This window comes from Caretta caretta, chromosome 7, assembly GCF_965140235.1.
Source record: "Caretta caretta isolate rCarCar2 chromosome 7, rCarCar1.hap1, whole genome shotgun sequence".
NCBI lineage: Eukaryota > Metazoa > Chordata > Testudines > Cheloniidae > Caretta > Caretta caretta.
In genome coordinates, this window is record NC_134212.1 from 113,234,042 (window position 1) to 113,261,155 (window position 27,114).

Here is a 27,114-nt window from a genome sequence, read left to right on the forward strand (position 1 = left end):
GATATATCAGAACATAAGAAAGGCCATACTGTGTCGACCAAAGGTCCATTAAGCCCAGTATCCTGTCTTCTGACAGTGGCCAATGTCAGGTGCCTCAGAGGGAATCAACAGAACAGGTAATCATCAAGTGATCCTTTCCCTGTTGCTCATTCCCAGCTTCTGGCAAACAGAGGCTATGGACACCATCCCTGACCATCCTGGCTGATAGCCATTGATGGACCTATCCTCCATGAATTTATTTAGTTCTTTTTTAAACCCTGTTATAGTCTTTGCCTTCACAACATCCTCTGGCAAAGAGTTCCACAGGTTGACTGGGCGCTGTGTGAAGAAATACCTCCTTTTGTTTGTTTTAAACCTGCTGCCTAATAATTTCATTTGGTGACCCCCTAGTCCTTGTGTTATGAGAAGGAGTAAACAATACTTCATGATTTTACAGACCTCTACCATATCCTCCCTTAGTCATCTCTTTTCCAAGCTGAAAAGTCCCAAGCTTATTAATCTCTGCTCATACAGAAGCCATTCCATACCTCTTGTGATCACTTCCCTTCTTGGAATACTTAGAAGACATAAAATATTTTATTTCTATGTCTTTCCATTCTGACAACTTAATTATGAAATCTTTCCAGTAAAAGGAAGGACCTGTGAGGAAACTAAGATATATCTTGTACCATTACATTTCATTTCTAAAGAGTTTTTCCTTACTATAAACTAAAGAGAGGGTGATAGCTGTCAATCCTGAAGCACAGTACGTTAAACAACTGATGTTAAATAAAAGAAAATGTTTTTATATAGTCATGGAAGCACTGCTACATTTGACACTATGTAAAATTATAATTCAATGAACAAGTGCAGAAAAGATTTAAAAAAACCTCTTACCCATTTTTCTGGGACATTTTGCTTCAAGGACATTGTTGGCACGCCCAGATTCCCAGGATTCACATTGGTTTTTGTTCCACAGACATCTTATTCCTGGACCAGCATTTTTACACAGTTCTTCCTGTCTGAATGCTTCACAGTCTGGAGGCTTGTACACAAGGATATCATTCAACAGAACACTTGAAAAGCCCCCAAATATGTACATGGACCTAATCACAAAAGAAAGAGAATATAAAATAACTGTTTTTTATAAATAAAGCATTATTAAAGCTATATCCTCTTGCTTTTTTAGCCACCGTTACATATACACCTCTACCCCAATATAACGTGACCCGATATAACATGAATTCGGATATAACGTGGTAAAGCAGTGCTCCGGAGGAGCGGGGCTGCGCGCTCCGGTGGATCAAAGCAAGTTTGATATAACGTGGTTTCACCTATAACACGGTAAGATTTTTTGGCTCCCGAGGACAGTGTTATATCGGGGTAGAGGTGTATTATGGCAGTATTTATCACAACAGTCAAATTAAGATTGTGTCACTGTTTCCCTTAAAAACCTCAAAGTTCATGTGTGTGTTTGTTTTTTCGAAAGTTTGCTCCAAGATGAAGCTTAAAGTATGTCTAAATTCAGCCAAATTATATGTATTAGAAAAATATAGAGCAGCACACAGAAAATGGGTGGGAAAAAGGAACAAGGACTGTGCAGGGAGCAGTATACTTTTTCGGTGTGAGGTAATGAGAACATATACTGTATGAACTAGATGGTCTGCAGTAAGAGATTGGGATCAAGGAGCTTTTCTCTTTGAGACAGAAGATTCCAAGGACAAACAACACCAGCTAGCAGTCATGGACATATCTCTTCGCTAGCAGTAAATTTCTGGATTCGAGGCCAAAGTTTTTCCCACTTCTCATTTAAAATTAGGAAGATCTGAAAAATTAATCTAGATCTCTCCAGTGTCATATACTCCCAAGGGGACTTTGTGTTTGGTAGTACTACAGGTATCAATGGGCTCTGAGGCGCCTCCAGAGCAGTACAGTTTATGTTAAGGAGCTATAATAATATAGTAAGGTCTGAAGAACAAGTGGGTATTTTGCCCCAATTTTAATTTAATGTTAGCAGCCAATTCTTAGCGCTTCAGATGTAGTTTAGATAAGAATCTGAATCTTTTAAATTTCACTTCTATTTGTGAGAAACTAGCAATAGATACACTTTCATTATGAGCAATTCTTCTCTGCTAATGAAACAATCTACACATATTTCATTCGTGAATTTGAAGTGCTGTGTTTGCTGATCATTGCAATTTGCTGCTGTTATTTATCTCAAAGAACTATTTTAATAAAAATTACATGTTATTACATTATTTTAATGTAATATAATATTCATGTGCAAAGCAACTTATATACTCTATAATTATTGATGTGTTTAATTATTTACATGTTCAAATTATTGGAAAGTGATAAATCATGTAAAAAAGGCAACATACAATTGTTGGCATTTAAAAGTGATCCTTTATGGTATCAACAGCTGCCACATGTTAGGGCATATGTGAAACCCATGAGAGAGGGCCAATGAGAAAATGTTCTTTGAGGTCCTCCTGGCTAAGTTTCCTATAAAACTCTGCCTTCAGAGGGATAATGTTTGCCCCACAATCATTGGATGAAGCAAGGAGTTTGGCCATCAAGTCCTGCAAACCTCAGATGATCTGCCAAAAGCTAAAGCCACTTGCACACAGGCCATGTGTGTCCATGCCAGCTCTGGGGCCCACAGTATTGACCTCCCATTCCCTGCCAAAATAGCTATGTTGAGTTTCCTCTGTGGACAGCAATGCTTACAAAGGCAGGGTGACCAGATATCCTGATTTTATAGAGACAGTCCCGATTTTTGGGTCTTTTTCTTATATAGGCTCCTATTACCCCTTAACCCCGTCCTTATTTTTCCACATTTGCTTTCTGTTCACCCTATACAAAGGGCTGATGCAGTTTGCTGGGGGTTGCAAAAAATTATGTAGACTGGAGCTGGTAATTCTTGGTACATACTGTCTTTAATGATGATCGCTGCATGGGAATAATGTAACACTTACTTTTTCACACAGTAAATAAATTTCTCCTAGAAGTTTATGATTTTTGACACAATCACCTACAGCGTCTTACTGAATGAACGAGAATTTATACATTACATCCAAGTGATTACTATACCTGGTGTTGGATTTCAATCCCACTGTAAATCACTAAATGTCCTCAACACACATTAAGCATTGGGGACCTTAGTTCAGCTGTATGGTGAAAGTGAATTGCCCCCTTTAACTGCAAAGATCGAACAGGCAGATATGAAGCGAGTCGTTGCCCCTTTATACACCCCACTCCCCCCAAAAGGATTACCAGTTCCAGGTAAAGATATAGGAAGAAATACAACTGGATGAGGTCAGTTGTGGGAGGAGACGCTGCCTCCTTCCAGCTGACTGGAAGTGTGTGGGGAATTATTTATACCCAAGGCAGTTCCAGGGAAGACCTCTTTAATGCAGACCAGGCTAGCATCACCTACCCTTCCCACCCATGCATATAGTTAAAATGCCAAGTTACATCTTTATCTGCTGCGGCCATTATGCTAGTCACCCCTTTTCTCAGGGGGGCTGGGAAGGAATTTTCTCACAGCCAGAAAGGCTGAGGTGAGGTGGGTTTTCACCTTTCGCAGCAGGTTAGGGACCTGATGGAGTAGGAAAGGGGGGTTGGGCTAGTACATGTACTCCATATAGAATGGATATGGTGATCAGATAAAATTTATTGGTAAAGGATTTAAACAAGGCATCCTTTAAATGAGCAGCAACAGAGGATTTGGGGCTCCTGCAACTGGCATGGTGGGGAGTCAATCCCACACCCTTTATAGTCCACTTAATGTTCATAAAAGGTCGAGCTGCAGAAGTAGAATGGATGGGACCAGGATTGGAAAGGGGGACGGCTGACGGCAGCCCCCTGAGCATATGGAAATATATATGGTATTACCTGCACTGTACAATTATCTGCCAGGTACTCCCAGATATTTAAGAATAAAGTTGCAGCATAATCAAAAACTATATCCAGTGCCCTCTGTCCTGGCAGAGCGAGACAAATGGGCTACCCTGAGGTTTATATAAATCAACATGTTCCACAATTACCCCAAATAAATGATTTGATGTACTGATGATCAGGATATGTAACGTTGTTCTTGAGGGCTACTATTCATGTTAATAAATAACATCAACAGTACATCATAGAATTGCACTTTATGTAAATATAACTGTCATCACAGGTTTTATTTCTTTCTGCAAAAATGGTCAGAGACATTTAAAACATGCTTCATTTACCCATTACTGACAACTGCAGTGTGTCCAAATCTGTTCACATCCCGATGCAGATTAGGTTTTGGTAAAATTTTCCATTCATCACAAGCTAAAAGACAAAAGGAAAGCATATGATTTCCTGTAATAAAATTTCAAGAGACTTTCGTAAAATATATTATATATGTAAATGCCAGGACTAAATCAAAGCCATATGGGCTATTTTTTTTAGAGGAAAGTAACAATTTGAAACATATCTTTTTCAAATGCCTTGATTAGCAATGCTAGGATACGGTACCCTCTTAAAAAACAAATATTCTTTCTGTTCTAAGATATATTTAAATACTTACAGTTACAAACATATTTGAATACTTCATTAAAATCATTTTTACCTTTGTGATAACTAATTTTTCAAATGTCAGGGTAAAATATAAAGAACTCCAAAGCAAAAGTCACTTCAATATAAACTTCAGGTCTTTGCAATATCATCTTTAGCTTGGTTATCTAGACAGACTGTTTTTTTTAAAAAAAGTCTAATACATTGTTCTTAACTATAAAGCTAAAGGTATTGTTGAGAAAGAATATAAAAGCAATATATTGCTGCAATGTAGTCTACTTTATTCTTTCAAACACACTAACTAATATGGAATTTCTTATACTCATTCCCCACACCTAACCTCAGGACAGCATACTTATGTCACTAATACCTTGCTATAAATCAGGTGTTTTCTTTTTTTAAAGACAGAATAGCCATAGGTGAGTAATTGTGAGATTTTAAAATATAGAACAAGAAATTCAAACCAGCAAAAATGCCTATTCAGGAATAGGAGCATGCACAAGGGCTATCATCAGAAAGAAATATTATATTATCAAACATTGGAGGGTGAAAAGCACACAAGCAATTAACTATTTAACAATAAGCCAGGCTGACCTACTTCAAAGCACTTTTACAGCTGTTGAGGGAATTAGGTTTGTTGACTAAGTAATTAAGGATGCCTTTGGATCCAAATGCAAATTAGATTTGCAACAAAAACTATTTACAATGTTGTAGAGATGCTTTTGCAAAAAGAAAAGGAGTATTTGTGGCACCTTAGAGACTAACCAATTTATTTGAGCATAAGCTTTCGTGAGCTACTGCTCACTTCATCTGATGCATACTGTGGAAACTGCAGAAGACATTATATACACAGAGACCATGAAACAATGCCTCCTCCCACCCCACTCTCCTGCTGGTAATAGCTTATCTAAAGTGATCACTCTCCTTACAATGAGTATGATAATCAAGGTGGGCCATTTCCAGCACAAATCCAGGTTCTCTCACCCCCCGGCCCTTTTTTCAAAAACCACACACACAAACTCACTCTCCTGCTGGTAATAGCTTATCCAAAGTGACCACTCTCCTTACAATGTGTATGAAAATCAAGGTGGGCCATTTCCAGCACAAATCCAGGTTTTCTCACCCCTCCCCAAAACACACACACACAAACTCACTCTACTGCTGGTAATAGCTTATCCAAAGTGACCACTCTCCCTACAATGTGCATGATAATCAAGGTGGGCCATTTCCAGCATAAATCTAAGTTTGACAAGAACATCTTGGGGGGGGGGGAGGAAAAAACAAGGGGAAATAGGCTACCTTGCATAATGACTTAGCCACTCCCAGTCTCTATTTAAGCCTAAATTAATAGTATCCAATTTGCAAATGAATTCCAATTCAGCAGTTTCTCACTGGAGTCTGGATTTGAAGTTTTGTTGTTGTAAGATAGTGACCTTCATGTCTGTAATTGCGTGACCAGAGAGATTGAAGTGTTCTCCGACTGGTTTATGAATGTTATCATTCTTGACATCTGATTTGTGTCCATTTATTCTTTTACGTGTTGTGTGGTATGTGGCTGTTGGTGAGTATTTGCTTCAGGTTGGGGGGCTGTCTGTAGGCAAGGACTGGCCTGTCTCCCAAGATTTGTGAGAGTGTTGGGTCATTCTTCAGGATAGGTTGTAGATCCTTAATAATGCGTTGGAGGGGTTTTAGTTGGGGGATGAAGGTGACGGCTAGTGGCGTTCTGTTATTTTCTTTGTTAGGCCTGTCCTGTAGTAGGTGACTTCTAGGAACTCTTCTGGCTCTATCAATCTGTTTCTTCACTTCCGCAGGTGGTATTGTAGTTGTAAGAATGCTTGATAGAGATCTTGTAGGTGTTTGTCTCTGTCTGAGGGGTTGGAGCAAATGCAGTTGTATCGCAGAGCTTGGCTGTAGACGATGGATCGTGTGGTGTGGTCAGGGTGAAAGCTGGAGGCATGTAGGTAGTAATAGCGGTCAGTAGGTTTCCGGTATAGGGTGGTGTTTATGTGACCACTGTTTATTAGCACTGTAGTGTCCAGGAAGTGGATCTCTTGTGTGGACTGGACCAGGCTGAGGTTGATGGTGGGATGGAAATTGTTGAAATCATGGTGGAATTCCTCAAGGGCTTCTTTTTCATGGGTCCAGATGATGAAGATGTCATCAATATAGCGCAAGTAGAGGAGGGGCGTTAAGGGACGAGAGCTGAGGAAGCGTTGTTCTAAATCAGCCATAAAAATGTTGGCATACTGTGGGGCCATGCGGGTACCCATAGCAGTGCCGGTGATATGAAGGTATACATTGTCCCCAAATGTAAAATAGTTATGGGTAAGGACAAAGTCACAAAGTTCAGCCACCAGGTTAGCCGTGACACTATCAGGGATAGTGTTCTTGACGGCTTGTAGTCCATCTTTGTGTGGAATGTTGGTGTAGAGGGCTTCTACATCCATAGTGGCCAGGATGGTGTTATCAGGAAGATCACCGATGGACTGTAGTTTCCTCAGGAAGTCAGTGGTGTCTCGAAGGTAGCTGGAAGTGCTGGTAGCGTAGGGCCTGAGGAGGGAGTCTACATAGCCAGACAATTCTGCTGTCAGGGTGCCAATGCCTGAGATGATGGGGCGCCCAGGATTTCCAGGTTTATGGATCTTAGGTAGTAGATACAATATCCCAGGTCGGAGTTCCAGGGGTGTGTCTGTGCAGATTTGATCTTGTGCTTTTTCAGGAAGTTTCTTGAGCAAATGCTGTAGTTGCTTTTGGTAACTCTCAGTGGGATCATAGGGTAATGGCTTGTAGAAAGTGGTGTTGGAGAGGGGCCGAGCAGCCTCTTGTTCATATTCCGACCTATTCATGATGACAGCAGCACCTCCTTTGTCAGCCTTTTTGATTATGATGTCAGAGTTGTTTCTGAGGCTGTGGATGGCATTGTGTTCTGCACGGCTGAGGTTATGGGGCAAGTGATGCTGCTTTTCCACAATTTCAGCCCGTGCACGTCGGCGGAAGCATTCTATTTAGAAGTCCAGTCTGCTCTTTCGACCTTCAGGAGGAGTCCACCTAGAATCCTTCTTTTTGTAATGTTGGTAGGGAGGCCTCTGTATTTTGAGATGCTTTGTATTTTTATGTAAAATTATGAAGATAGATGTGCAAGAGCTGTTGCAAACCCATTTTATAGAGGGAAATAGGGTGGTTATAGCCAATTTGGTATAATGGCTCTTGATAATCACAGGAGAATAGCTCTTCACACCTGACCAAAAAAACCTGTTTTATGAAGGTGGGACAACTGATAAACAGGAGGCATACAGCAAATGTTCAGATTGTTTTTTAAGTTATTGTTTATTTTTACTGCTAAGAACTGTGCTAAACATTTTACAAACATTAAAAAGGCAACTTCACCAAAAAAGTTTATAACCTAAAAAGAGCACATAGAGAGAAAGAAGATTAAGAAATTATGAGATACTTTCATTTTTATACAGTTTATAGGAAATTAGAGAACTATTTGAGGGATTATAGGAGAAACCCTTTTTTTTTTTTTCCTTCTTTAAGGAGAGATGCATCTAAAACAAACAGTGGTTTCCAAATTTGTTCCTCTCCCATTGGCCTGGAGCAGCAAACCGCAGCCACTGGGAGCTGCGATCGGCCGAACCTGCGGGTAAGGCAGGTAAACAAACTGGCCCGACCCGCCAGGGGCTTTCCCTGCACAAGTGGCGGAACAAGTTTGGGAACCACTGATCTAGAATTATGGAGGAAATCCCAGCACTGCAGAAAGTCATGGTTACTTGTTACTTTGTTGAATCAAAATGATTTAAGACTGTGTAGTCTGAAAAATGTGTGATAAACACAAAGGTGTTATTAAAAAGAATCAGGCAAAATTTTGTTGAAGTTCAAAGATCCTTAATTACAACCAAATTCTCATCAGAAACGTGAGGGCATAAAATATCTAACATACAGACAGCAAAATGGCAGTGATTTCAAAATCAGATGACTCAATTTACCAATATGAAGAGAAAAGAAAGTAAAGCAACTTTTCATTAATAGAAAACTTCATTAATTCAAATAAACATAACCAGAAATCTCTCTATTTCCTTAATCTCTTTCCTCGATCACAAGCATCCCACACATGCATTAAAGTACCTCATCTCCTAAACTGTCAAACACTTCCTCATGCTTTTTCTTACTCAAGTTGAGTAGTAAAATCCAACGTTTACTAAGGAGATATTGTCCTATAGTTGTTCTTGAAACAACGATTTCAACAAAACAGATCACATAAGAGGTTATTTACCTTGTATGACAGGTTTCAGAGTGGTAGCCGTGTTAGTCTGTATCACCAAAAACAACCAGGAGTCCTTGTGGCACCTTAGAGACTAACAAATTTGTTAGTCTCTAAGGTGCCACATGGACTCCTCGTCGTTTTTACCTTGTATGATAACTGGAGCTCTTCAAGATGTTTGCGTCTACGTGTGCTCCATTTCAGGTGCACGTGACCCTTTCACAGAGATTTTTGGCAGCAGTGCTCATTTGGTCCACACATGCACACTAGCTATCATGCCATGTATTGAGGGTACATAGGGCTGTGATGGACAAAAACTTCACTCAGTTCCTTCTCTACTACAAAGTCCCATGGAGATGAGACTCCAAAGCAGTGAAGAAAAGTCAGCAGTGGAGGACCCATAGAGACAAACATTTTGAAGGACCCCAGTTACTGTACAAGGTTAGTAACCTCTCCTTTTTTGAGAAATGTCCCTACGGGCGATCCACTTCAGATGATACCTGAGCAGCACTCGTTAGAGAAGGTGGGTGCTTTGGCATAGGCTCTAAACTAATTGGATGAGGTGGTCCCAAATGCAGCATCTACTCAGGATGCATGCACTTGACCATTGTGCTTTGTGAATGGATGGATGGAGACCCATGCGGCAGTTTTGCAAATTTCTCTGATAGGTACATCTTTTAGTAGGGCGACAGTGGTGGACTGCAATCTGGTTAAATGAGCTATAATCCTAGGAGGAAGCAGGATGTTAGCAGCTTCATAGCAGGCAAGAATGAAACCGAAACTCATTTGAAAAGTCTCTGGGTGGAGATGGGTGTTCCTTTAACTCTATCTGCGACAGGAACAAATAATCGAAGGGAGGCCCAAAAGGATCTAGTCCCATTCAAATAGAGAAACACCACCCTCCCAATGTCCAAGGTGTGAAGGATGCCGTACTCCCTAGACTAATGAGATTTAGGGTAAAAAACAGGCAGATGAATAGTTTGATTGGTGTAAAAATCCAAGATGATATTATGTAAGAATTATTATGTAAGAATCAGGGATCTGGTCAGAGTGATACTTTGACTTTAAAGAAAACAGTAAAGAAAATGGGTTTGGGATGGGGTGGGGAGGTCACCATCCAAGTCCCAAACTCACCAACTTTCCGAGCAGAGGTGATAACTGCCAAGAAAGTCATCTGCATGCATAGGTGTAAGAGTGAGCATGTGGCCATGTATTCAAAGGGAAGTTTAATCTGAGAGCTGACTAATTTAAAAACGCAGGCTGCAGTGTGTTCCCTGATGTGTGGAAACAGGCTGGATAACACTTTAATAAAACTAGAAGTTGCAAGGTGAGAAAACCCTTCACTGGAGAATGGAACACTGTTATGGTCGCTTATGTGAAAATTAACAGAGCTCAGAGAAAGGCCTGCATTCTTGAAATCAAAAAGGTACTACAGGATCTCAGAGAAAGGAGAGTCAGTAGGAAACAGATGTTGTAGGATACACCAATGGTAAATTCTCTTCCATTTCTGAAGATAAAGATCATTTTCTAATTTATTCTTTCCTATTATTCAGCAGAACCTCTTGAACCTCTTTAGAACAGGAAAGTTCTATCCCTATTCAGCAAACCAGGTACCAGCCCTTGAGTCACGCAGTGTTCAGGGAGAGCAGAGAGGCATACCTCTCCTGGCCAAGTTGGCACAATTAAGATGACCTTGGCTCCATGCTGCTTGATTTTATTTAAGACTCTGAGGCTGAGAGGTGTTGGAAGACAAGTGTATAACAGGTTCTTCAGCCAGGAGATGAGAATCACTTTTTCCAGGGAATGGCAACCTAGATCTCCTCTCAAGCAACACTTTGCACACTTCCTCTGCGTGGTAGTAGCAAAAAGATCTATTTCTGGGAAATCCCAGGTGAGAAATATCTGTTCAAGTATGGGAGTTGTCGAGTTGGTAGCCAACTGAGCTAGCTTTAGCATTTTACTTTATTTATCAGTAACACAAGGAACCTGCAGGCCTATATCCCGTAAGGCATTAACTTAACCAGTTATCTTAAGGCTCACAACCTATAAATTTCAGCATAGGTAAGTGGCCCAACAGTCACCCTGAGTTTTGGGGAACTGGGAATAGTGTGCTTAAGGGAGCAGTTTGTACAAAATGATACCAGGTAACTGCAGGAACATTGAACTGATACTAGGCTTAGATATTTAAGGACAGAAACGATGGCAATTGCTTAACCATGAACTTGTATTGGCAACTAGTTGATGTATATGGTAATAAGCTAAAAACACAACATACTAACCTGCAGTAGGATGACACCTCAACATTATTAGGGTGAGGAAGTTAGATATGGAAAAAGGAGGTTGGGTATTTGTATGAATATTCTTGACAGATCCTAAGCCCTATAATAGGCCAGACCACCATGTAAATGAGTAAAATGGATGATCAGAATCGCTTAGCATGCCAGGGACAGAGCAAGACCTTTGTCTATTACCACCAGATCCCCAAGAAAGGTGTGAGTATAAGTGATGAATGGTACAAGATATTAACTCAGCATTTTTGCGATCTTTTTGTGTGGTTTGGAGCATTTATGTCTTTATTAATTGTGCAAATAAAAGTAGTTAAAGCTTGCTTTGCCCTCAGTGTGAGTGGCATCATTGTGCGCCGCATCATTTAGTGCACCAAGGTTCCCAACTAGATACTGAACTTGATAACCCGAATTCTGTTGTGCCTCATTCTGGGACTCAAACCCTAGAATTCCCAGCTTTTCAAACTAATAATTAATTGGACATCAATAACCACCAAAGACCTGGACAAGTTCAGACTCACGATCCTCAGAGAAGTCTCTGCTGAGACCGTCAGCTCTGCTGTTTGGAGGCAAGGTGTAAACAGCCGAAATAAGGATATGTTGGGCTATACACCAGTTCCTTAACTTCATTGCTTCTGCACAAAAGGAAGGGGATCTCACTCCCACTGACAATTTATGTAGTACTACTGGACCTCTTTGTTATTATGATAAAGGGACAATTTATCAAAAGAAGGAAGTGTTGGCAGGCATATTTGACAGCCCTGAGCTCCAGTAGGTTGATATGGAAAGTAGATTCCTGGGTGGTCTACCTGCCCTAAACAGTTCGCTCCTGAGAATGAACTCCCCATCCTAGAAGGGATACATTTGAAACTATGGTGACGTGAGGTGGATGGGTGAAGGGGTCCCCTGAGCAGACTTTACTTGGATTCCTCCATCTGTGGAGGGAGACTAGCACGTGGTGAGGAATGGAGAGTAACTTGTTCAAACTGCGTCTGTTGGGGGTATAAACTATACTGGGCCAGTTCTGGAAGCAGTGCAGATGTATCTAAGTATGTAATGTAGCAAAGGTGCATGCTGCCATGTGACCAAGGAGCTACAGGCATAACCTGGCAGTTACCTGAGGTCTTACTTGGATTTGCATAATCAAATGTTTTAGCATAAGAAACCTGTCTCCAATACTCTGGATATTAAAGCATTCAGGATGGCCCTTATGAACACGTAAGAGAAAGGACTTCTCAGTGTTGAGTTGAAGACCTAACATGCTGAACAAAGTCGTAGAGTTCTTGACAGCAACTTCAACATCAGCATCAGAGCATCCTTTGAGCAGCCAATCATTGAGGTAGGGGAAGACAAACACTCCCTATTGACAAAGCTGGGTGGTAACCATTATCATAACCTCTGTAAACACCCTGGGATAGTAGGAAGCCTGAAGGAGAGCACTCGGTATTTAAAGTGCTCTCGACTGACAACAAACCGAATAAATCTCTTATGAGAAAGACAGATCGCAATCTGAAGGTATGCATCTTGTAGGTCGAGGGCTGCAAACCAGTATCCTGGATCTAGAGATGGTAAAAGTACAAATGTCATTATCCTGAACTTCTGTACTTTAACAAAAGTATTTAGCATCCCGAGATCTAGTATTGTTCTCCATCCACTCTTCTTTTGGGGTATCAAAGTATTTGGAATAAAATCCATTCCCTCTGTGCTGGATGGGAACTGGTTCCAAGACTTCCTATATGGAGAAGGAAAATAACCTCTTATCTCAGCAGAAGTTCATGAGATGAGTCACTAAAAAGAAAGGGGGGAAGTGGGGTGGAGTGAGGACATGGAACAGAAATGGATAGAGTAATCCACTATTATAACCATCAGAACCCATCTCTCAGAAGTAATCTGCTCCCATGAGGTGCGGAAACAGGAGAGATGATTGTAGTAGAAAGAAAGAGCCTAAGACATCGGGCTTGGTGTGAGGGGCCTGGTGTAAGGCCTAAAGCCTGAACTAAAGTCAGACGCTGCTGATATAAAGCAAAATCATGCTGAATCAGGGCAGAAGTCAGGCCCTGTAATAAAACATGCCTACTTGAAAGTTCACAGAACCTGGCAAGAACAGAGCTGGTATTGCAAAAATGCACACATTCCTAGGAAGTGCTAGGCACAGGACACTCACATAAACACATTCTAAAAAGGTAGTACCAGAACACCAAGTATGGCATAATCACACACCCCAAAAATAACAGGGACACACTGCCCACAGCGTGATGTATAGAGATGTTTTAATCAAACCAACATATACAAGGTAAGGGCTAGTAACTAACCATGTCAGAGGGGTCATATGTAACTTGTTTGTATTGGTGTAGAAAGAGGGTTCTCAAAGGGGATTGTCTTTGTCTGGCCAAGTGGGGAATGAAAAGTCCCACCATTCACTGAGCCGAGTCCATTGTCATGGGCATATATGTTCTAGTGTAACACTGATCCAGGACTATGCTTCATCAACAATAAATCTGGATGTGAGCCTTCAGTACGGAACTGAGTCTGTGGTCTTTTGGGACAGTTCAATCAGAGCCTGCTGTACAGGTTATCTGGCCAGAACCAGTGCAGCCTGAAGAGAGAACACATGCAGCCAACAACTGACTACGATTGCCAAAAGATGGGAGGGCATGGGTAGGATGATGCAGCTTCAGATCCAGGAAGTCGGACTGTTCATTGACCCCTGATCAAGGAATCAAAGCGGATGCTTGGCTGATAAGGATAGTTGAGTTGTCACAGTCAGAGCAGTCAATGTTTTTTTCTTCTACAGCACAGGTTTCTTTTTTGGAAGTTCTGTTGATCTTTAGTATGTAGAAAATTGAGACAGATGAGATCATTGAGCAGTCTGTGACCTATTGAATCTCTTCTTGTTTGCAGGTATATAAATACCAAGTGAATGGAAGGTCTCCCTTGAATCCTTAAGAGAGTGTAAGGACTCAATCTGTGGACTCATTGAACAACTTGAGCCCATCAAAGGGAAGGTCTTCGACCATATTTTGAACCATGTTTTAAAATGCAAACATGAGGCTCAGCATATAACAAGAGCCATGGAGATGGAGCCAGCTGCCATATCAGCTCAGGCAAGGAAAACTTGCAAATTCATTCTTACCAGGAGCTGTCCTTCAGCAATTATGACTTGAAACTGTTCTCTATGCTCCTGCAGGAGATGTTCAATAAAATAATTAAACTTGATATAATTGTGTTGATTGAATTTAATAAGCAGTGTCTGGTAATTAGTAATTCTGAACTCCAGGGCAGATTAGTAACTCTTGCAACCAGAGAGGCCCAAGTCAGTACTCTTACCCCAGCAGCATGCCTACATATGCCTGACTCTAGTCACTACCACCCAATTACCTTATGAGGGGTGACCCCAAACACAGTCCCAAATTTCCCCAAAACCATATTCCCTCAAGTGCCCATCACTCTCCTGGTACACTTAGAGAGGTTATTAAGTTTGCTGTTCCCTTTAAAGAAACAGTACATCTGCAACTTACCACCTTACTGCAGTTAATCAAAGCACTGGATTGGTTTATAATAAAAAGTAAAACAAGTTTATTAAACAAAAATCATAGGTTAAGTGATACCAAGTAGAAGGAATATCAGTTAGAAAGGGTTACAAACAGAAGTAGGAATATGCTTCTAAGATTAAAACAATTTCACCAGCTACAATCTTTCCCAGAGCAGCTTTCTCACCTATAATCAATTTCCAGAGACTTTCAACCGCCTTGGATGAAGGACTCAACTTTCTGCAATCCAAAGAGCTCTGGCCTCTTTAGTCCCACAAGTGATGGATAATTTAGGAATTCTCAGTGCCACCATTTATAGGCCAGTAAACCTTTGAAACGGAGTGCTGTCTCTATCCCCCGTTAAGGTTGCTAAGTGGTCATCTTTCTCCATACACTCTCCTAATGGCTGTTTACCTTGCCTGTACATAAGCCTTTATTGTCCCTGCCTGATGACCAAGCTGGTCAGACAAGCAAACGCATAGTCCTTTGGGATCTGGACATGCCAACTTCCCAACTACTTGTGATCTTACCGCATATGTAAATTAGAATCCGACTGTCACTGATCAACCCTGCTTTATATATATTCAAGACTTGGGAAGACCCACTTTCTAATTTGTTCAATATAAACTTTAAAACATAGAGAACATTCATAACTCCTCATATAGTATTAAAACATACATTTCACAATAATAGTAATCCCCAGTATTCATTAGTTTTCCAATTATATGCTCCATTACACATTTTAGATACAAATCATGCCACAAATGAGTTGGGGTACACTGGTCAAGCCAGCTGAAACTCACTGCTAGATACCAGGGAACCCCCTTCCCTACGGCCCTGGGATGCTGTTAAGGTCACACTGCCCTCTTAGAAGTTAGAGGTGTGGTGCTCAGGGTTCGCCAAATTGTCTTGGCAGGCTCAAGCAATGCCTCATTATGGACAAAGGTACTTGTGTGCAAGACCTGGTCTACACTACGAGTTTATGTCAGATTTAGCAGCATTAAATCCGAATTAACCCTGCACCTGTCCACACAACGAAGCCATTTTTTCGACATAAAGGGCTCTTAAAACCGATTTCTGTACTCCTCCCCAATGAGGGGATTAGCGCTGAAATCGACATCACCGTTTCGAATTAGGGTTAGCGTGGACGCAATTTGAAGGTAATGGCCTTCGGGAGCTATCCGACAGTGCACCATTGTGACCGCTCTGGACAGCACTCTGAACTCTGATGCACTGGCCAGGTGTACAAGAAAAGCCCCGGGAACTTTTGAATCTCATTTCCTGTTTGGCCAGGCGAGCTCATCAGAACAGGTGAGCATGCAGTCCCAGAATCGAAAAAGAGCTCCAGCATGGACCGAACGGGAGGTATTGGATCTGATCGCTGTATGGGGAGAGGAATCCATGCCATCAGAACTACGTTCCAAAAGACAAAATGCCAAAACATTTCAAAAAATCTCAGAGGCCATGAGGGACAGAGGCTACATCAGGGATGCAACACAGTGCCACGTGAAACTTAAGGAGCTCAGACAAGCGTACCAGAAAACCAAAGAATCAAACGGACGCTCCGGGACAGAGCCCCAGACATGCCGCTTCTACGCTGAGCTGCATACAATTCTAGGGGGGGCCGCCACCACTACCCCACCCCTGTCCGTGGACTCCGAGGATGGGATACTCTCCGCCATGGCTGAGGATTTTGCAGATGGGGAAGATCAGGACGACGACGAGCTTGGGGAGAGCACACAGCACACAGTTTTCCTTGACAGCCAGGATCTTTTTATCACCCTGACTGAAATACCCTCCCAACCCAACGAAGCCGGAGAAAGGACTTCTGGTGAGTGTACCTTTTTAAATATAATACATGTTATAAAAGCAAGCGTTTTTTAATGATTAAGTAGCCCTGAAGACTTGGGATGCATTCGTGGCCGGTACTGCTACTGGAAAAGTCTGTTAACGTGTTTGGGGATGGAGCGGAAATCTTCCAGGAACATCTCCATGAAGCTCTCCTGGAGGTACTCTAAAAGCCTTTGCAGAACGTTTCTGGGGAGAGCAGCCTTATTCCGTCCTCCATGGTAGGACACTTTACCATGCCATGCTAGTAGCAAGTAATCTGGTATCACTGCATGACAAAGCCTGGCAGCGTATGGTCCCGGTGTTTGCTGGCATTCAAGCAACATCTGTTCTTTATCTCTTTGTATTATCCTCAGGAAAGTGATATCGTTCATGGTAACCTGGTTGAAATAGGGGAATTTGATTAAGGGGACATTCAGAGGTGCCCGTTCCTACTGGGCTGTTTGACTGTGGCTGAAAAGAAATCCTCCCCGCAATAAGCCACGCGGTGGGGGGGGGGGTGCATTGGCACTGAGCTGTTCACATTTGGCTAGCAGGGATCTTCCCTGATACCAGCCAGGCGGTGGGGGGAGGGGAAAAGCGATCATCCCAGAGAATTGGATGGGGGAGGGGGTTAGTTTGGTTTCTGCTGCTGCACATTAACAGGAAAACTGTGACAGTAAATGGCCAACGCCATGGGCTTTGCTTGGTAATGGGAAAGGAGAGGGCTGCTGTTATGAAGGTTCTAGAAGCCGAAAGACTACGGCTTACCATGGCCACCTGCAAGCCGAATTCTGTTGCCCAGCCCTGCGTGTGTGATCCCTAACACCAAAGCTGCAGGCACTCAATATAAGATGCAAAATGCGACCTTGTACCAAAATCACGAGCTATGTAATGTGAATAGTGTTGTTCACTGTGAAAGAGTATAGCTATTGTTCTGTAAAATGTATCTTTTTAAATACTTCACTCCCTTTTTTCCTCCAGCAGCTGCAAATGTTTCAAGCCTCCCGCCTCCATCTCAGAGGCTATCGCAGATAAGGCGGCAAAAAAAACGCACGTGTGATGACATGTTCTCTGAGCTCATAAAGTCGTCCAACACTGACAGAGCTGTGTGGAGGGACACAATAGCAGAGTACAGGACGGTGGCCGAAGAACGTGAGGAGAGGTGGCGTCAGGAAGATCAGAGGAGGCATGAAGAAACACTGGGGATACTGCAGGATCTAACGGACATGCTCTGGCATCTGGTGGAGGTTCATGAACGGCAGCAGGATCACAGACTGCCGCTGCAGCCCCTGCTTAACAGCCCTCCTTCCTCTGCAAGTTCCATAGCCTCCTCACTCAGACGCCCAAGAATGCAGGGTGGGAGGCTCCGGACACCTAACCACTCCACCCCAGTGAACAAGCAACAGAAGGCTGGCATTCAACAAGTTTTAAAGTGGCCTTTTCCTTCCCTCCTACCCTCCTCCCACACCCCATCTGGACTACCTTGTGAGTTATCTCCCTATTTTTATAATCAATTAATAAAGAATACGTTTTTTAAACGACAGCGACTATTTCCTTTGCAAGCAAGCTGTGACCGAAGACGGGAGGGCGGGTGGCTTACAGGGAATTAGAGTCAACCAAGGGGGTGGGTTTTCATCAAGGAGAAACAAACAGAAGTGTCACACAGTACCCTGGCCAGTCATGAAACTGGTTTTCAAAGCTTCTCTGATGCGCACGATGGCCTCCTGTGTTCTTCTAACCGCCCTGGTGTCTGGCTGCACGTATTCAGCGGCCAGGCGACTTGCATCAACCTCCCACCCCATCTTAAACGTCTCCCCCTTACTCTCATAGAGATTGTGGAGCACACAACAAGCAGCAATAACAATGGGAGTATTGGTTTCACTGAGGTCTGAGCGAGTCAGTAAACTGCGCCAGCGACCCTTTAAACGTCCAAATGCACACTCTACCACCATTCTGCACTTGCTCAGCCTATAGTTGAACAGCTCCTGACTACTGTCCAGGCTGCCTGTGTACGGGTTCATGAGACAGGCCATTAAGGGGTAGGCTGGGTCCCCAAGGATAACTATTGGCATTTCAACATCCCCAACAGTTATTTTTTGGTCTGGGAAGTAAATCCCTTCCTGCAGCCGTTTAAACAGACAAGAGATCCTGAAGACGCGAGCATCACGAACCTTTCCCGGCCATCCCACATTGATGTTGGTGAAACGTGCCTTGTGATCCACCAGTGCTTGCACCACCATTGAAAAGTACCCCTTGCAGTTTATGAACTGGCTGCCCTGGTGGTCCTGGTGGTCCCAAGATAGGGATATGCGTTCCGTCTATAGCCCCACCACAGTTAGGGAATCCCATTGCAGCAAAGCCATCCACTATGACCTGCACATTTCCCAGAGTCACTACCTTTGATAGCAGCAGCTCAGTGATTGTGTTGGCTACTTGCATCACAGCAACCCCCACAGTAGATTTGCCCACTCCAAATTGATTCCCAACTGACCGGTAGCTGTCTGGCATTGCAGCTTCCACAGGGCTATTGCCACTCGCTTGTGAACTGTGAGGGCTGCTCTCATCTTGGTATTCTTGCACTTCAGGGCAGGGGAAAGCAAGTCACGAAGTTCCATGAAAGTGCCCTTACCGATGCAAAAGTTTCAGAGCCACAGGGAATCATCCCAGACCTGCAACACTATGCGGTCCCACCACTCTGTGCTTGTTTCCTGGGCCCAGAATTGGTGTTCCATGGCATGAGCCTGCCCCATTAACACCATGATCTCCAAATTGCGGGGGAACGCGGTTTTAGAGAAAAGTGTATTCATGTCCTCATCACCACGCTGCCATCGCCTCCTCGCCTGGTTTTTCAGGTGCTGGTTCTGCATACGCTGCACGATAATGTGCGAGGTGTTTACAATGGTCATAACTGCTGTGGTGAGCTGAACGGGCTGCATGCTTGCTGTGCTATGGCGTCTGCTCCTGCTTGTGCAATCCAGGGAAAAGGGTGCAAAACAATTGTTTGCCGTTGCTCTGGTGGAGGGAAGGGCTACTGACAACATGGCTTACAGGGTTGGCTTACAGGGAATTAAAATCAACAAGAGGGGTGGCTTTGCAAGAAACAGAATGTCCCCCTCAAGGATAGAACTCAAAACTGGGTTTAGCAGGCCATTGATTTCAAGGAGGGAGGGAGGAGAAAATGAATACAAAACAAATCTGGTCTATTTCTTGTTTTGATCCACTTCATCTATCTTTATACATCTTGCCGGCAGCAGACTGTGCAGTACGACCACTAGCAGTCGTTATCACCTGGGTGGTTGGCAGAAGGCGGTGCAGTATGACTGCTGGCCATCGTCTTCTGCTGGCTGCAGATTAAAAGACAGAGCACTGCCGGTAGGACTGAATCACCATGAGACGAAACTTAAAAGGGAAATGACCTGGCTGAGTCACTCCCATGTTTGCCCAGGCGCTCCTGACCTCATTGAGGTAGGTTAAAAGAGCATCCTGTACTAAGTCAATGACAGCTACCAGTCATACTGCACTGTCTGCTGCCAAAAGGCAGTACCGCATCCACCAGCACCCAGGAGACTACAGTGACGGTTAGCTGAGTGGGCTCCATGCTTGCCGTGGTATGGTGTCGGCACAGGTAACTCAAGAAAAAAGGCGCACAACAATTATCTGCTCTTGCTTTCATGGAGGGAGGAAAGGAAGGGGGGCCTGACGATATGTACCCAGAACCACCCGCGACAATGTTTTAGCCCCATCAGGCACTGGAATTTCTACCCACAATTCAAATGGGCGGCAGAGACTGCGGGAACTGTGGGATAGCTACCCACAGTGCAACGCTCTGGAAGTCGACGGTTGCCTCGGTACTGTGGACACACTCCGCCGACTACGTACACTTAGAGCATTTGTGTGGGGACACACACAATCGACTGTATAAAAATGCTTTCTACAAAACCGACTTCTTTAAATTCGACCTAATTACGTGTAGACAAGGCCCAAGAGGATATATGGAGAATGCCCAACAGCAATCTAGGGTCTCTTGGACTTCTTCCAAGAGGATTTGGAGTATGTCAGCAACTCTTCATCAAATCTTGACACCACCTATGTGTAATGGGGGACAGGAGGCTCATAACTGCATCCTTAAGGAGGGAATGAAGAAATATCCGTTTGAACCTTGTTGGCTTTTTTCCTTACTCTTCAAACAGCTCCTCCCATGGTGGGGACTGATAGGAAGTGGGTTGAACTGGACAGGAGAGTGCAGTCTCTGCTGCTCAATCCTAGGTGCCTTGGAAAACTGATAGTGATAGGTTGTGCAAGAATCACAATATGGCCATTGGGGAGAACCACAAGGAAACAGGAGAGGCACACAAGTTTAGCTATACCAACGGGTGTGTGGAAGAGCTCAAGTCTCTCTGAGTCGTGAAGTGTCCCTTGAAGAGAAGGTTCTAGGGGAATCATGCCTGAGTTGATAATAGAAGCAATCTTGGCTAGAAATTTGGGAGTGTGAAGAACTATCATCTCAGTAGTCAAAAGGGGGAGGGGAGGCACGCAACGATGGAGTAGCAGGTTGTCTATCCATCCCCTTGGCTATCAGGGAACTAGTCAGTAACAAAGATGATGTGCACCAGGGATAAAGTAGGCTGAAGTACCCAGAGCCTTCCCACGCTCAACAAGGAGACTCAGATTCATCAGCAACAGTAAGTAGTTCTCTTCCTGCAACACTGGGTGGAGGATCTGTGTGGAAACTGAACGAGTCTTGGCAATAGAAGCCTGTGCCAAGGGTGGTGTGGAGTGTACCAGTACCAGCTGACTCATGGATCTGGATACCACAGAAGAGACGATTATTCACCCTGTGCAGTAACTGAGGTTCTTCAAGATGGTTGTCCTTGTGGGTGCTCCACTTTTGGTGAATCTGTGCCTCTGGGCTTGTAATCAGAGATTTTTAGTGGCAGTGCCTGGTTGAGTTGCACATGCATTGTCCCTATCTCGCACCAGCTCAGGCGGGTACATAGCACTATTTGACCCTCACCTCCCCATTCCTTCTCTATCGCAGAGTCTCCAGTGAGAAAAAACCCCAGAGCCGAGGGGAGGAGGAGAAGACAGTGGTGTACCCACAAGGAAAACCATCTTGAACAACCTCAGTTACTGCACAGGGTGAGTGACCATCTCTTCTTCTTCTTTGAGGAGAGTCCCTGTGGATGCTCCATTTTAGATGATTGTAGAGCAGTGCCCCTCAGAGGAAGGGAGAGGCTTTGGAGTTGCAGTTGTGGCAGATGATATAACGGTAAGTCCAAATAGAGCCTCTGATGAGGAGTGCTGTTGTATGGAATAATGCTGTGTGAATGTATGGGTTGATGTACAGGTTGCTGCTCTGCAGATGTCCATAATGGGCACATTGCTGAGGAAGGCTATCACAGCAGAAAGTGCTGTGGTGGAGTGCATGTGGCTCCCCGGTTGGGGCTGTAGTTGTTGTTGATAACAAAAGTCAGTGCAGTCAGAGATCCATTTAGACAGCTTCTGTTTAGATATGGCATCTCCATTAGATTGTTCCATTATGGAAAGAAATAACTGGTGATTTTCTAAAAGTCTTTGTTCTCTCAACGTAAAATGCTAGTGCTCGTCAGATTTCAAAGATGTGGACCATTGCTTCTCATTTATTCCCGTGAGGTTTTGGGAAGAACGATGGGAGATGAGTGGGCTGATTCAAATGGAATGAGGAAGCTACTTTCGGTAAGAATTTGGGATGTGGTCTTAGGGTAACTTTATTTTTGAAAAATTTTGTATATGGAGGATGTGCCATAAGGACCCCCAGCTCCCCTACTTGTCAGGCAGATGTGATAGTGACAAGAAAGGCCACCTTCATCAGGAGATGTGAACACATAGCTAATGGTTCAAAAAGGGGGTAAGGCATCACAATACCAGATTGAGGTCCTGTGATGGAATGGAGGCTCATATTTTGGGGTAATGGTTATGAAGACCCTTGAGAAAGCGTTTATGGTTCATAAAGTGGGTAAGGTATCATAGCATCAGATTGAGGTCCTGTGATGGAGAGGGGGCTCATATTTTGGGGTAATGGTTAGGAAAATCCTTGAGAAAGTGTTTAGTGATGGGTGGGTGAAGATGGAGAAATTGTCCACTTTATGGTGGAACACTGAGTTTGCCACAAGGCATACTCTGATTGAGCACATGGAGACACTCAATTTCTTAAGTTCCAGTATATAGTCCTGTACCATTAGCAAAGTGGAGGAAGTCCCTATAATTTGTCTATTTCAGCACTATGTAATGAATCTCTTCCATTTGTGTAGGTAGGTATGTGGGGTAGTAGGTCTTCTGCTGTTAAGAGAATGTCCCTTACCTCCTCTAAACAGGGCATTTCATTGTCTCAGAGCCATGGTGTACCCATGCCTTCAAGTGGAGTCTTGCAAGGTTTGGGTGGTGAATCTGGCCCTCATCCTGAGACAGAAGCTGTAGTAGAAGGGGATGAGTGTGTGGCAGGCACACAACAATCTTCAAGAGGTAACGTAACCATGTTTTCTGGGCAACATGGGAGCTATCCAGATTACTCTGGAGTTGTCAGTCCTGATCTTGTGCATCACCCTGGATAGGAGAGAAGTCAGGGAAAAGGTGTACAATAGAAGTGCATCCCATTTGAAGAGGAAAGCATCTTCTTGAGATCCCGGTCCCAATCCCACTCTTGAGCAGAAGCGTGGGCACTTGGTATTTTGGGTTGTCACAAAAAGGTCTATAGTTGAGAATCACCAGTGTTTGAATATGCTCTGTAATATTCCGGTTTTCATTTCCCACTCGTGGTCCTGGAGGAATTTTCTGCTCAGTGCATCTGCGGTGGTGTTTTGGCATCCTAGTTGGTAGGAAGCCGAGATGCCAATCGTGTGGCTGATGCACCAATTCCATAGTAGCATGGCTTCTGTGCAGAGTGAGTGTGACCATGCCTGCGCCCTTGTCAGTTTATATAAAATAAGTGACATCTGGCAGAACCTTTATTGCCTTGTCCCTGATAATGGATAGGAAGTGTGAGCATGCATTGCGAACTGCCAACAGCTCTAGTAGATTTAGGGGTAGTGTGGATTCAGAGGGGGACAGGTGGCCCTGGATCATGTGGTTGTGTAGGTGTCTCCCCACAACCTAGCAGAGAAGCATCCACTGGGAGCACCACTGATGGACGGTTCTGTGCGAAGAGAACTCCTGCATAAACATTGTTTGGTTGTCCACCAATGTAAAGAGTTCTTGACTTTGGTTGGCATTGTAAGATGTTTGCTTATGCTGTGTCTGTGTGGAATATATACAGTTCTGAGCCAGCCTTGCAGGCATCACGTGAGTCTGGCATATATTACTATACATCATTACTGACATGTGGCCTAATAGATGGTGTCACTTCCTGGCCAATCTCTGGGGGCTAGTGTGTATTGTACTAATTACATTGACTAGAGTGGTAAACCTGTGTTGGGACAGTGAGGCCATAGCCTCCAGAGTCAAGGTGGGCCCTGATGAACTCCAGTCTCTGCATCAGTGCAAATGCTGATTTTTGTTCATTTATTTGAAGACCTAGATGTGTGAAGAAAGCTATTGTTGATGCTTTGAGTAAGCAGTCGTCCAAATAGGGGAATATTACACTGCCTTCTCTGCAGAGGTGGGCAGCCATTACTGCAAGAACTTTTGAGAATACCTATAGAGCAGTGGATAATCTGAAAGGAAATACTTTGTACTGGAAATGATCTGTTCCCAGAACAAATATGAGAAACCTCCTGTGTGAGGGATGCATCTTTATGTGGAAATGTGTGTCCTGGAGGTTGAGGGGCAAGAACTAGTCCCCTCATTCTAGTGCTGGAATTATCATTGCTAGCATGACCATCCTGAATTATTGGGTTTTCATGAACTTGTTGAGTCTTCTTAAGTCGAGAATGGGCCTCCACCCAGTCGTTCACTGGGTTAGAAAATAGTGGAAATAGAAATCCTTCCCTATGTGTTGTGTTGGTTCTGGTTCTGCTGCACCCAGGCATATGAGATGGTTAACTTCCTGTTTAGTAGAGGTTCATGAGAAGGATCCCTGAAGAGGAATGGGCGGGGAGGAGGAGAGAGGGGGTGGGTAGGGGGTCAGTGGAGGTAAATTGGATGGAATAACCAGTCTCAATGATTTCTAGTACCCATTTCTCTGACGTGATGGTTTGCCAAACTGGATGGAATGCGGTCAGATGGCATCCAAATGGATGGATGTTTGTGGATGGTTCCAGCAACTGAAAATATGGGAGGTATATCAGGTCCTCAACCAAACCCTCAAAATTGTTGTTTGAAGGGAGGTTGTTGGGACATCAAGGGCTGAGGAGGGAGTGGTCTCCTGCTAGTGGGTCTCTGCCTCCGCCTTTGTGGGTCATACTGCCTCTGACATTGGGTGTACGGCACAGATCTTGTTCTTTGTGCTGTGTAATACTTAGCTTGTTTTTTTCTTTTGGGAAGGTGTATAAATACCCAAGGATGTGAGGGTCACCCTGGAGACCTTTCACGTATCAAGCAACTCATCCATCTTGAATGTGAACGGTTTCGGGCCCTCAAATGGAAGATCCTCAATATTAAATTGTACCTCTTTGGGGAACCCAGAAAAGAGAAGCCAGGAAGCTCGTTGCATTACCATGGCCGTGATGATAGAATGTGCTGCTGTTTCTCTCTAGTCCAGTGAGGCTTGTAAGGCTGTTCGAGCAAGAAGGTGGCCCTCTGAGATGGTTGCTTTGAATTCCTCTTTTTTGTCCTTGGGTAGAAAAATCAATAAATTCAGATATTTTTGAATTATTTGCGTAATGATATTTGGCCATCAATGCCTCATAATTGATTATCCTAAATAGTAGATTCATTGACGAGTAGGTCTTCTATCAAAAAAGGTATAACCTCTTCTAGTCCCTGTTGGTTGGTTGGGGTTGGTTCTGGAGTGATGTTGTCTGCCCCTTTCATTCACAGCCCTACCACCAGGGAGTTTTGTGAGGGATGTCCAAATAAAAATTCCATTCTCTTAGAAGGGACATAATATGTTTTATCTGCCCTTTTACAGGTGGGTGAGATTGTTGCCGGTGATTGTCAGATGGTCTTGGCTGGGTCCATGAGAGCCTTTTTTATTGGTAGGGCAACCTTGGAGGAGGTTGAAGACTCGAGAATGTCTAGCAACTTATGTTGGGATTCCACCACTTCCTCAAGAGGTATCACCAGGGAACCTGCAATCTTCTTAAACAGTTCCTGGTACTGTTTAAAATCATCTCCCATGGTGGGTAGTGGGGGGCATGATGGCTTCATCCGGGGAAGAGGATGAAAAGTTGGCAGCTGGTGCAGGTTCCCAGTCTGAAGTCTCCTCTAATTTCTCAACTGCCTCTTTCGGAGGTTCAGAGGGTCTAAGGACAGAGGGTGAAGGAGAATGCCTCAACCTCACCCTGGGTGGACTTGGAGGCTTAGAGTACTGTTGGCAGTACACTGCCCCTGGGTCCCAGTAAGGCCACTGTGGTGGAAATGGTATGGGTAGTGGCATCCTTTGGTTCCTGTACCAGCCTTGAGTTTCAGGTCCTGGATGATATTCATGGTGTTCTGGTGGACCTGGTCTAGTAGCTGTGAGGATTGGCGAGGAGTGATGGGATGAGTAGATTTACCCTTCATCCTCATCATCTTCATCACCAAATAAAGCTGATTTGGGTGATGTAGTAAAATGGCTCAGTATCAAACGTGCTGGAGTGAGGTTGGTACCAAATAGTGGAGATTCTGGTGCCGAGAAGACCAGAAGATTTTTGTGGTGGAGAAATTGTTGCAGGACCAACAGCATCGATAAGAAGAAGGTGTTGTTGGTGGTACCAATGTGCTGCAGAGGCAGAAGGAGGCACCATAGTCTGTAGCATTCCCAAGCAGTCAGGTGCCACATGTTTGAGCAGCTCCAGCTCTACCGAGGCAGAATTGTAGGTCTCCCTTTACTGCCTTTTTCCAAGCCAGCTCGCTTAGGGTCTTTTGCTCACATGGTTTCCCGCAGTATCAGATGGTCCTGCTACATCAGAGTTGAAAGGTCTCAGTACAGTTGGTACCGGTGGGGTCTGTCAAGTAGGGGAATGCTACTTTTTGGAGGATTCCTGAGCAGCAGAGATTGGAACCTGCTTCTTTGCCACCTTCTTGGCAGAGTACTCCTTCCCATGAGGGTGTGAAGGAGAACCTCTGTCAGATGCCACCATAGGAGACCATTGCCCGGAAAGGGCTGTGATCCCAAATCGGATGCAGGGTGAAAAGACTTCTCTATCATGATAAGTTTTAGCAGTATGTCTCTCGCCTTCCTGGCATGGCCTTTCAAGCTGTGGCAATGGGAGCGCTTTTGAGGTGTGTGTGTCTGTCTCACTGAGGCAGTGGAGACACTGTGAATGCCCGTCAGAGACTGGGATTGAAGAGCAGCAAGTGATACAACATTTAAAACACAGAGAGCCAAGCATGCCTCTGAGAGTAGGGTTTCTTCCATGAGGAGGGTAACTATGCTACACTAACTGGTGTCCAAACAACTGAAACTTAAATTCCTCAGATAAGAAAAAAATATGTCTTGTTGTTTAAAAGAAAATAAACAGGGAAGGGTTAACTATTAACTAACTATTAACCAACTAGTATTCTAAAGTTAAAACTAGAGAAAGCTAAAGTACAAAGGCGCTGCTAAGTTTCAAGTCAAGGATGG

General features: G+C 43.8%; 1 protein-coding gene across 5 annotated transcripts in view; it reads right to left on the reverse strand.

The window, feature by feature from the left end:
• The window catches only part of ATRNL1 (attractin like 1), a 1,055,790-nt gene that overhangs the window by 804,532 nt on the left and 224,144 nt on the right, over positions 1-27,114 (reverse strand). For all 5 annotated transcript variants that reach the window (XM_048857032.2, XM_048857033.2, XM_048857034.2 and 2 more), the window contains exons 12-13: positions 4,218-4,302; positions 877-1,085 (exon numbers count right to left, since the gene is read on the reverse strand). In XM_048857032.2, the coding sequence (XP_048712989.2) occupies positions 877-1,085; positions 4,218-4,302 (294 nt within the window). The remainder of the gene's footprint in view (positions 1-876; positions 1,086-4,217; positions 4,303-27,114) is intronic.